At 45.9% G+C, this 12,562-nt stretch overlaps 2 protein-coding genes across 2 annotated transcripts; both read left to right on the top strand.

The window, feature by feature from the left end:
* Positions 1-6,700: 6,700 nt before the first annotated feature.
* PEX2_103030 (HMG-box domain-containing protein) lies at positions 6,701-8,364 on the top strand (the record flags this gene model as incomplete). Its single annotated transcript, XM_016747573.1, has 3 exons — positions 6,701-6,859; positions 6,912-6,974; positions 7,039-8,364. 3 exons carry the CDS (start codon positions 6,701-6,703, stop codon positions 8,362-8,364), a joined length of 1,548 nt encoding a protein of 515 aa, XP_016593059.1.
* A 1,467-nt stretch (positions 8,365-9,831) lies between these two features.
* Positions 9,832-10,544, top strand: PEX2_103020 (putative prefoldin subunit 1; the record flags this gene model as incomplete). Its single annotated transcript, XM_016747572.1, has 3 exons — positions 9,832-9,861; positions 10,040-10,206; positions 10,376-10,544. 3 exons carry the CDS (start codon positions 9,832-9,834, stop codon positions 10,542-10,544), a joined length of 366 nt encoding a protein of 121 aa, XP_016593058.1.
* Between the last annotated feature and the right edge of the window lie 2,018 nt (positions 10,545-12,562).

Here is a 12,562-nt window from a genome sequence, read left to right as displayed (position 1 = left end):
TTTATGGATAACTGCTATATTATAGCTATAGATATGCGGGAAATCGATAGGAATTAAAGATTTTAGGAATATAGACGTTATAACTATAAAACATGAGGTGGGAAGGAAAGTCTTAAGAATGAAATGGGAGCTCCCAAAGTCAGGGTAGTATTTGTCAACCGCGTCAATTCCTAGTCTCAGACACGGGTGGCTACTGGCGACTATGTACTCCCCATTAAGCTAGTCTTAATACGAAAGGAAAGACAATTGCATTCGTGTTGGCGATCCTTTTCTTTGATCGAAGTACCGAACTCCACCAAATCGATCAGGTACAATATCTATACATGTATCCATATATATCAGATCATAAACGAACATGGATACTATACCAAGCACTAGTCACTGCTTCAAGACCCAACTCTTTGCATTTCTAGCCGAGAATCATTCTATTCCCTCTTTTATCCCCCTCAATCCACCAGACTAAACTAGGAACCCAACCCGTTCTACTCCGTGTAAATTAAAGATCGGGGTTGGGTATTAACCGGGATGCTTCGTGATGAGGCAGTTATTAATTTCCCTTAGCGCGTACCGAACCTCTCATATCCCGTGTTAATCTCTTGTTAATCTTGTGCTTTTCTCGATTAGAAATCAGTGAGACTGCTACCTAAGGTACACAAGAATCCGGACACAGCCGAAATCCCGCGTAGTGAATCCACTTATAGTGCACCGATATCCGCGGATGTGGAGTATTACTACGCCAGATAATTAACGCTAGATAATTAAGGCGCCGTTGGATGTGACAGAAGGGTGACTATCACATACGTCGCGCGAAACTCTCGTACCCACGATCTCCCTTCTTGCCCTTGCCTCGCCTGGCCTCACCCTATCCAACTTATCCCTATAGGTCTCCGATTCGTGCGAGTCATGTAATTGAGAGATTTCAGTGAACTCTAAAGCCCTGACTTACCGTTATTTGAACAAATCGAGTAACTCTCCTCGCCGATCTGTTCATATTTGGACAGCATACTCCGTACATTGCACAGAGTACATAGTACAATGTAGGGCTACAGAAGGTTCGGAGATAAACGATGTCCGCGGATCTCTGAACAGGTGACTGAAAGCCAAGCCGACAAGGGTCTGGTAGATGGAGCTAGGTACTTCCAAGATTGGTATGGCCCTGAGCAGGGATTAGTAGTTCATTGTACATCGTATTGGTAAAGACCGGGGCCGGCCCGGCTCCGACTCACTTTGTATTAAATTACCGATTGAGAAAAAGAAATCAGAACGTCGGATCCAAGAATCAATAGAATCGCTTCTGATTGATTATTAGGTTGTAGTTGTCGATTCCAGGTAGTTCAGGTAGTTCAGGTAATTCAGGTAATTCATCGGATCCAAGATCTCAAGCCGACTATTTGCGAAATATGTCTCCGGGTATCTCTCCGAAAACTTTGTTCTCGTTTCGGAGTTTATACTCCCCTTATGGAATTCGGAGTTTAAATTCCTCTTTTGGAACTGGGGTTTATACTTCCCTCAGGGAAACCACGGTACGATCTCGACCTGACTCGAACAACCCATGCTAAGGCTGGTCTAAATCGCGTTTCGAGGAGTCTGGTCTCCAGACGGGTGGTCGGGCGTTAGAGTTGGGAAAGCCAACTCACACATGTCAACTTCCCAGATCTGAGGGGGGTTGAGGAGAGGGAAAGTCTATTCCCCAAATCGTTGATATGACGATCGACGCCTGTTACTGCCAATATGCAAAGCTAGTGATAATTGGCAAAATAAAAAGAAAAGAGAGAGAGAGGGAAGAGAAGGGGAGAAATAAGGACGGGTATTGTGATAACATGACTTGTTGATCTCTATATTTTAACCGCAATAGGTTAAGCGCAATAGCATGAAAATGGCGCAGGGACAAAAGAAGGCATCTACCGAGCAACAAGTACGCCAGCTCAAAAGCTGCATCTACATAGCTCTGTCGCCCGTGCGCCATTCTGGCAGATAAACCGTCAACCATCTCAGTTTTCAACCAATCGTGAGAAAATCCAACTGTTGGTTGAGAACACCGCTGTATTTTGGCTGCGGCCTGCAGGTTACTGCAGGCAACCCGTCTCCTATTTAGGCAGCAAGCGCATCAGACCCTGGTATGTACGACGAATGAAAATTAGTCGATGTTTCCAAGATTGCGCAGGAGATTCCTGGCGGTCTGGGAATTGGAAACACTGATCTGATCTCATCATGTCATTCATGGCTATCCAGCGATATTTTCAAGTTAGTGAAGGGATAGGGTTTGATAGGTTAGAGTTAGACTTTATGGGGCTCGAAGACATCAACGGTCCACGGATTCACGAATGGCAATCCGCCGTTTGCGCGTCATTTATCGTTAAAATCCGGTACGCGGTGCAACTCGGGGCCCAACTTTCTCCCCGGTCTTTTCTCTGTCCCTCTCTCGTAATGCGCGGCCTGGCCGCAAGCCATGGACTACGACTTTTGAGTGTCGCATGCACTTGTAATTGAGTTGTACCTGTTGAATAGAATGGCGTTCGTGGCGATGATCGAAAGAATCTAGACCCGAAATTAAGTACACAGATTGAAACATCCTTTCACGGTCGTCTATTCTGTTAGGTAAAGCCAAGTAGATCGCAAGTCGCAAGATAACAACAGCAGCAACCATATTCAGCCGTGTCAACTGGGGCCCCTGCAAAAGGCTTAGGATCATGAGGGACTACAGGGTTCAGGGTATCGGGGGATCGGGGACATCCATGGTATCGAATAAAAATATGGGTAACTAAGTCGATTAATCTAGTCAGTCCCTTCACCCTTCTTTTATGCTAGTCCTCATTATCAAAACGTAGATCTTCGTTCCCATGATGCTCAGTTCCCCCAACCCTCCTTTCTCTTTCTCTCATGCTGATACTACGAAAATAGCATCAACAATGAACGTGATAAGAATAACTTGAAACGAAGATATCTTTAGGAACACTCGAAACACTTGAAAAGGCGATCAGGGGCTGAAAGAGACGAGCCAATGTGAAACGCCGCCGTTTAGCAGTGAGACTGCGGAGATCTGTGCATTTTGTGCATTCCCAAAACAGTTCGAGTCAGCAGACTAAACTGCGACCACCCGAAGGTTAGAGTTAGAGCTTATCCTCTTCTGTAGAAGCATCAATCTTCTAGAAGATCTTCGAAGAAAAGTAGTGGGGGCTTGAGCGGGGTGATCCTGGCTGTCAATCCGGTTCATTCTTATTAGGGAAGAGTTCGTGAGGTGCGCAACCAGTTGCAGCACTGGCTCGAAGGTCCGAGCGCCTGATTTGTGAATATCATAAATTAGCATATTTTGGGATACGGGGTTTACGGAGTCAGGAATTCCGATCGATATGCTCGTTGGCTATTGGTTTATGATATCGATGACTCCCCCGGTGCGGCGGAGAATATTCTATTGATCCCTCAATTTTGGTACCAGGAATTTGGAATTTGGAATTCGAGAATATATACTTGCATCAAAGCTAAAATTCTGATACGGACTACCAACTATAGTACTTCAAGGACAGGACACCGGGGAGGTATTTTGACTATCGAATGGGATTCAGTTTGTGGAGCATACCAACTAAATTTGGCAAACCTTTTCCGATGCCATTCCCCCCCGAGCCGGCGGAAAGAGCTTTGTTGCCCTCTCAATGTTATTTCTTTGATCACTTTGATCATTCAAAGCACGTGGAATACGTTTTGGCTCAGCCCCGTACCATCCTGACATATGGACCAGGACGAATAAGATGCTTACAGGATTTCCTGACAGGACCATCTTGGGGATAAAAAAAGTAAAAGTAGAAGATAAGCTCAAAGCGCAGGCTTGTATCAACTCCCCACCTTCTTTGAGCGGGGGAGTAACCTATATAGGCATGTAGTGCAGGTCTCAGCCCTCCCCAACAGTCTGTAGATCAAATATGGCATCTGCATGGTCTCCATCGTTTCAGCAATTGATTTACATTCTGTGTCCGTTTTCGAGTGCCCGACAAGGACAGGGTGGAGGGGCGGAGGGCCAAACAAAGAAAACCGTGCATGGCCAAGAATTTCATGCGACGAGGGCCATGCAATAACGTGGCTGGTTCCTGCGTCCAAGATCCCTAGAGCCCACGAGCCATTCTGTGGGGAATGATAGTCCCTTTTGGAAAGACTGCAGGGCTTGGATGGTCTCACCGTACATTGTAACAGCCACATCCAATCTTTGGCAACAATCCTAGTACCCAGTGACCTATGAGGTTTGGTGAGGGTCACCGTCAAAGCAATGTCCACCTCAGGCTGGATCTGCTAGTCTCAATCCGGATGTCAGTATGTCCCCGAGTAAGCGCGAACCGCCGTGCAGGTCTGGAGTTGTGAGGAGGTTCGAGAATTCTGGCCGGGGAGATCTTCCAGGGATGTTGAGATCAACGAGTTCATCGCTTTCCCGTGGCGTTCGGGGGGTTTAACTACCCGATAAATATGGAGATAAACTCGGACAATCCGAACTCCGATATCGAAATCCGATATCAAGCATGACAAATTGCAGGTCGGTGCGATTTAAAGTCCAAAAGTGAAATCTAGTACGATCTATGGGAACTGACACAAGTGGGGGGTTATCCACAGAAGGGAATTCGAGAAGTGGTAGAAGTGAGGGCAAGACAGCTCACGGCCAGAAAACATTCCAACGCGTAGCTTGGGCCTTCGCCGGATACATCACCCCGGCGGAGCCCAACCAATCAGAACTCACGTGGCGCTCTGGACTTTCAGTCGTTTTCTGATTACAACATCCAACTCAGCCTTGGAATCGATGTCAAGTTACCGTCGATCAACGAGGATCCACACACTCCACTACAGCCGCGATAGGACGGGAGCAGAGTTCCCCCCCGAAGCTCAGACCTCGCGACTCCCTGACATTAATAGTAACCAATACGGTAGAAAGGGAAAATGGAAAAATAGATCTCCAAGTCCCCGAGTCCCCGGACCCGACATTACGAGCTAACTATCTCGACTGTTGCCTTTTTCTGTATAGCAATCCATGGTTGATGATTTTAGCTATCAGAACTTTAGGAATAGTTGCCTCGCCCGATTGATTGAACTATGGGATATGCTCTAGTAAAGGTCATTCATGACTAGGTACGAAGTAGACGAGGTAATTGATGTACTCCGTGCTGACTAGTGGGTTATGGGTATTGTTTTGATCCTGAGCATGTCTTGCAGGCTTAGCTTTTACTCTGCCAAGTTATCTAAGCGTCTTCATTTTGAGCGTGTTATGCAGTATCACGTATACTGTACTTGACAGCAATGAGCTACATGCTTTTAATGCTTCATTTTCCAGTTTCTCTCAAAACTAGCATCTTTCTGGATGCTTGCATCTTCTATACGCCTCTTCGTGATTGCTTTTTCTAAATGTCAAAGTGTCGAGAAGTATAGAAAATATTAAAAAAAGAAATATTTCAAAAAGAAAAGAAAATATTCCAACGACCCTGCATCTAAGCTAAGATCACACTAGGGCATTTCTCAAGCACACGGCATCTAAGCCCCTCTTATTACCCTCGCCCCAGCTCCGGATGTCTCCTTTCCATTTGCCATTTGAATCTGGCCTATTACATCCCCGGGTATCGGGCGTTGGAAAGTTCCTACAGGCCCATGGTCTGCCTCTCTGGCGCAATGGCTCCCTACTGGGGCCTATGTGGGCTCTCTTGGTGGGGGTTATTCGGTACATCGTCAATCTTCCGAACCTTTTTCTTTCTCTCTAAGCTATTTGTAGGTCTCCAAATTTGGCACAAAGACTAGATGTTTGAGATATTGCTGGGATCGTTGAAGAGTGTCACAGATATGCCATATGAGCCAAACTATTGCAGTCATTGAATGGAAATCCAATAGAAAATAGAAGATATCAAGCCAATAGCAGATTATCTGACTAGAATAAAGAGGGTAAATAATCTGCCATGAACGCCTCCACCATATTTAGAGTAGAAAAAAGAAAAAGAGATAAAAGTGAAATAAAGAAAGTAAAAACAAAATGTATAAAACTTACATGAAATTGTATAAAATAAACCCTAAAATAAAATAATAAAATAATAAAATAATTGTTATTAAATTATTAAATTATTAAAGATATAATTTAATATATTTCTTTTTTTTTAAAAAAAAGGATTAACTAACCAACCAAAAGAACTAGATCCACGCCATGTGTATTGTATTCCAGGCCTTCTTCTTGAGTTTCAGCCTCTACGGTTGTGAATCGTCTCTTCTCTCTCTTCTCACCTTCTCTGTCGACTCTATTTATTAGACAGACCCGCCCATCTTTCAATCTTCAATCTTCAAGTCTTTGGCTTTTTGTCTCTCAAATCCTTTGAACTTGAATCCACATATCCACTTGATCTTCATACTCTTCATACATAGTTACTTTCATACTTACTTTCAACATTCACACATTCGCACATTCACCATTTCATCCAATTGGATTGTTGCAGTGTTTGTCTCACCCAGCAGATTCACCTGCAGTCGTGTTTGAGACCTCTCTTTCAGGGGAGCCCAACTGCAAGACAACCCATCATCTGTGTAGGACAACAGAGAATATCTTTATTCTACATCTCTTCCACTTCTTTCCTCTTTCTGGAAATTCTCTTCTCTTCTTTACTATCGCCGGACTAGCTTCCTGGCAATTCAACCTGTATCAGCACATCATTTTATCCTGCCTATCGGAGTTTAAAAGATCACAACAATGACTTTGGTGGCAAGACCCATTCCTCCTACACCTCCCCAGTCGACAGACGGCCATCCCTTGCCCGAAGAGCCCTTTGGAGGGCCTGGAGTGTACCGACGTGCATACAATGACATGAGCATGTCTGATGAGGAAATCATTAATCGCAAGCAAGAAATGGTGAGTCTCTTGTCTTCTGGCTGTTGCCTGATAACAACGCTAACCATCCTAGCACTACGGTTCTCCTCCATTCTATAACCCCCCCAGTTTTCCTCAGAACATGCCTCCTCAATCGGTAAGTTCGATTTTAATGTTGCAATTTGACTGCGTATGAGACTGACGAAGATACGTAAAATCAGATCATGATGTCTAATGCCCAGGTCACCACGCCTCCTCCGGGATCTGATGAAGATTTCATCCCAATTGGTTCACCTACCATGATGACCCCTTCTCCACCTTGGTCCCAGTCCCCGCACTCTCGCGCCAAAGCACCGGCCAGGGCAGCAAATAAGCGACGCAACCGTACCCGGAGAGAGCTCTCCGATCCAGGTATCAAGCTCGATGGACCAATCAGTCAACTGACTGAATCTTTTCACACTACCCCTATCAAAGACATGGACGCCTGGGTATCTCGATCTGCTCTTGAGCGACAAGATGAGGTCCGCAAGAAGAATGGGAAGATTTCTCGACCCATGAACTCCTTCATGCTTTATCGGTCTGCATACGCAGAGCGCACCAAGAGACTAGTGGGTGCGAACAATCATCAAATCGTCTCAAAAATCGCTGGCCAGGGCTGGAAGCTCGAACCCATCGAGATTCGCCGAAAATACGAAGACCTGGCGAAGCTAGAACGTGACAACCATGCCGCAACACACCCAGACTACAAGTTCTCGCCCAACAAAAACCCAACTGCTACCAGTCGACGCGATAGCGGCTCTCCTGTCCTCACATCAGGACATCTCGGGGAGGAAGGGAGCTTCTCTGACATGGAAAGTGATCTTGGATCGAATACATACCACGGGTCTTCCTATGCCCACTCACGATCCCAAAGCTTCGAAGAGACATACTACGACAGTAGCCGGGATTCCTCGCCCTTTGGGCCTGATTCCATGATGACACCCGGATATGTTCACTCCTCTTGGCAAAACACAAGCCACCCAACCGGCCTTCCAATGATGCAGCCCAGCTCTCTTCAGAGTTCCGAATCCTACGGTGGAGAAATTTACCGCTCCACCAGCCCAAACCAGCAGGATATGGGATATGGCTCTTCCCTCGCTGGACTCCCTGGTGCTGCTCACCATGAGTTGCTCCAGCCTCAGCTTACCCACCCTTCGCACGGTCTCCCTATGCACGACATGGATCCCCGGCTTCTCAGCAACGGCGGCGAGTCTTCTGGAATCGCTACCATGACCGGTCCTTCTTATTCCGCTACTCCTGGCTCATATTCTACCTGGGCTGATGAGACTCAAGCCGGCTTTTACACAGCCTCATCGGCGCCATCCATGTCTCCTGGCACTGTTTCATACGCGCACCCTAGCATGACCTCTGCCTACCTCCCCAGCATGCAGAGCCTAGAGGGTCGGGACTCCTCATGGGATATGCTTCGCCACGAAAGCATGGCTGACCCTACTCCCGCTGAGTTTGAGTTGTGGTGCTCCACTGAGCCCAACTCCAACGGCTACTAAGCGCCGGCAGAGTTCATAACTCTCCCGCGTCATTGAATGTGGGCTGACCAAATTCTTGCTTCTATGCCTCCTGGATGAGAACATGAGCAAGGGTTGGCCACGCTGATGGGCTTTCCAAAACACAAAGCTCAACGAGAAACGGAGTTTGGGCTTGGGGCGTATGGCGTCCGGGAATGATCTCCTTGGTTCGGTCTTTTACTTTTCACGCTGTCATGCCAATCAATCTGGTATTTGTCTTACTTTCATTTGACTTTCAGATCCGCCTGAAAATCCATTCGGTACTTAGGGTCTTTAGATTTCTATTATTCTCACGTCGAAGGAATTATGCACTGGAGGGAATTGCGATCTTTTTTAAATGCGCGTTGTGTTTACCTACTCAAATATCCATTCAAATTTTCTCTGCTCCATATGTCAAAAGCCATTAAACATTAGATAAGAGACTCCCTGTCCACGGGTATTATCATCAATCTCAGCCAATTTAGTACCACACGGACCTTCTCATTCATCACCCCTACCTACCCTATGCTGTAAATGGCAGTGATACCCCTCCCAACAAGATCTTGGATCTCGTGGCATTACATCAAATACCCTTCTATTTTGTTCTATCACACTCCATCACACCGCTACTTGAGAGATTCCCGCGCGGTTGCCGTAGCCTAGAAGGCTCCGATGGGGCCAGATGGACCTGCTTTCCCCCATATTTTTGTGAATTTATCGAATTTTCCAGCCTTTTCTACCTCCTTGTAGCAAAAACTACTAGATGCCTTAATGCATGAGGACTTAGACTGGGATTTTTCACTTTGAATTAAGCCATTCAATCCAAGACATCTGTTGTATCGGGCTGGTACCTACACAATTTGTATGGTTTATTTCCTTTGTGTTGGAGAGTACTTATATATGCTTATAACAAAGAGATTTAACAACTGAAAGACGAATTTGTTTTATTTTTTCTTTTCTTACTCAAGAAGCCCTGGGTAGGACTGAGCCCATGTGAAGCTCCCCCTTCCTAGACATCAGTGCTGAAGTCAGACTTGATCCAATCTAGTTGGATTCTCTCAACAAAGAGGCAAGTGGCATATTTCAGAAACAAACACTTCTCTTTACCTTGCCCAACACAAATTCCATGCTTTTTCTCTGGGGCTTGATACACACCTCGTACACCTCTCGTATACCCCGAGCCCTAAGTCAGGCAATACTCCACCGCCCCGCCTGCCCACCGCCTTGACCCCAAAGGCCTCGCCGAGCAAGTCGAATTGATTCTGTTGATCAAGACATTGTACGGAGACACGCGTGCAAGACAGTTTCAATAAAAACCAAATCAGTCGATACATATCCACTCCAGGGAGAAAATCAAATACCTAATACGGAGTCCACGACAATAAACCAAATTCACTTCCGCCCGTTCCTCCGCACCCCTCCTACCCCTCAAACCACATTCAAGCTCCGAAGACAACATCTACAGCCAAGATGTCGATTCCCAACGAAGCTCTCCAAAAGGTGTGTCTCAGGCTGAGTGAATTCATCTGTTTAGGTCGGATTCTGCGAGCAGATGGCCAGGGAAGCGGTGTACCAATTCAATTCGGTCTCACTCAGCCTCTTGTCTCTCTCTGGTTTCCGATTGAGAATATCAATTCCAATGAAGGTCTGCAAATGCTAATTATTTCAACCAATACAGCTCCTCCAAGAGATTGAGGCCCGTGCGATCGCCTCACAGCAGCAGATCAGCATCACCAAGGCTCACATGACGGCCAAGCAGCGCGATATCCGCATGCTACAGCTTACGTCGAAGGAGCTGTCTGAGTTGCCTTCCGAGACAAAGGTTTATGAGGGCGTCGGAAAAATGTGAGCATTTTTATCTTCCTTTTCCTATCTTGTCTGTTTGTTTCTTAATTATTTCATTTTCCCTGTCCTGTTTTCAATTTTGCAACCCCGAAACAGTGAGACAGTAAAGGAAATTTCTCATTGGGCCCATTTTGCGTGAAACCGAGACTGACTTATCCCCCTTTTCCAGGTTTGTCAACGTTCCCGTCAACACAATTAACAAGCGCCTTACGCGCGAGAGCGGCGAGGCCACCGCTGAGATCGCCAACCTCGAGAAAAAGCTGCACTATCACGAGACGACAAACCAAAAGAGTCGGGAGAACCTCGAGCAGATTCTCAAGTCTGGTGGAAGGTCGTGAACAAAATGTTGAAATAAAAATATGAGACGAGAGCAAGACGTGAACGCGATGCGCTCCCATGTGGCGGGTATCCTTGGTTGCGGTATCTTTATACCAAAGGTTCAGCGATTCCTGCGAATGTGAATCTTAATGGGAAGAAAATGACAAGCCTGGTCCTACTCTGTCTTTTTCTTCCGGGTGGACCTGCGACACAGGTGGATGGGTTGAAGATGCCATCATCTCGAGGCTGACGAGTGGATATGATACACTATGCCCCGGGCGGATGCAGGGAAGGTACAAATTCTTTGCCCTTCTATGTCCGGCTGGCCTGGTCACATTGGCGACTATACATACTTGGTTTGCAGGCTGGTGACTTAGATACCCGGAGTTATTGTTTGCAAAAATATATTTTTTGGATGACACAAGCAAGGAAACAGCATGCTTTGATAACCTCTTTGCATATACCCTTCCATCTTCGGTGATCTCTTTGTCAATGCCTAAATCCGGACTCAAGAATTGATTGATCTTCGGCAATCTAGCGAGAGAGATCTATCGAGAAAAATACGTAGCCTCTGTGCCAACATCCCAAATTTTATATGTTTGCTGTAGTACTAGTTGCGTCTTAAAAGCGTATTGTGGGGCCTGTGGCAGCTTATTGTGCAGCAGCTGTCATTGTCAATGATGCAAGGGTCCTGCAAATGCGAAGCACGGTTAAATTTACTTCATTCTCATCCTGTCTAAGATAATGCAACATAAAATATACTTTGTAGGTGCCTATGTAGCCCTAATATCTTCATGATGTCTTACCAAAATGCCAATTTGGTAGGGCTGATATGCCAAGAACGGTCTAAATAAAACTATACTTCAAGATCTGCAACAGTCTTCCAAGGACTAAAGAAGCAGAGGGGAAGATTAATCATTCATGCATGGACAGTTGTCATCTGGGGACCTCGGGATTGTGGTTGAGCACCCCTATGCGCTCCCCTCATCCCCCCCGCCAAAGTCATAGATTATTATTATATGTAAAGTTCGGCTTGATTTGACATGACTACGACCCTGCTATATATTGAGTGCGGGATTAACCAGGGAGATCGCATTGGTCTGCTTTTAAACTTTTGAATTATGGAGGTAAGTCATGATAGAGCTTCCAAGAGATATCTTCATAAGGCATTGGTTCATCTCTTCAGCCACCGAGCATCTTTCTTGTCGATTCAGCGGTCAGTCCGTGTCTCATGCTACATAGTATCGCGAATTCACGACAATAAGCAAGGGTGCCACTGGGTATTGTACCGCAAATTATGCGTCATTGGTCCTCATTCCAGGAAATGAGTGGATGTTGCCAAGACATACGTCATTTTTAATATACGTTGGTAAAACGGGCGTTGATGTAGCCAGAGTACGGGGATGATGCCAATGCGTAGTCTGGTAGTACATAAGAGCCCTGGCAGAGGTAAATTGTACTCCCAGTGGAAATATACAATATTACAACTAGTTAATAGGCCATAGATATAGATAGTAGTACCTGTGTTTTGAGCGTCAAATATGAGCGCTGATAGACTGATGTAGAAACGGGTGCAGAAGTCAGGTGCCTAGGTATGGGTCCTCACGGGACCACCCGACCTCGTCCACAGGTTGATCGTCGCATTCCATGGATAGTATCACGTTCTTACCTAGGTAGATATGAAATTTCTCTTTTAGGCTCATTGCTTGCCGCTTTTTAACCAAGTAAAATTGAGCACACCCCCACATCCTTACTAAGCATCTTTCAATCCCGAGGTCAGCCCTATCTAATCCAACACCAAGCAACCAACCAACAATACATGTATACGAACTAACCAATAACAGCTTTGGTGCAGCCGCTGCTACATGACAAGGCAGCCTACAAGATGCTGCGAGACTCTTACTCACCTTTGTGTGATCTTTCCGGCATGTTGCAGACGCCACCGAGAAGGACAAGTACAACATACCTAACTACCTAGCAACTGACGGCAAAATCAAGAATAAGAGCAACATTCCATCCTACAATCTCGATATGGAGA

This window comes from Penicillium expansum (assembly GCF_000769745.1).
Source record: "Penicillium expansum strain MD-8 chromosome Unknown contig362, whole genome shotgun sequence".
In the NCBI taxonomy this organism is placed as follows: domain Eukaryota; kingdom Fungi; phylum Ascomycota; class Eurotiomycetes; order Eurotiales; family Aspergillaceae; genus Penicillium; species Penicillium expansum.
This window is presented reverse-complemented; position numbering and strand designations above follow the sequence as displayed.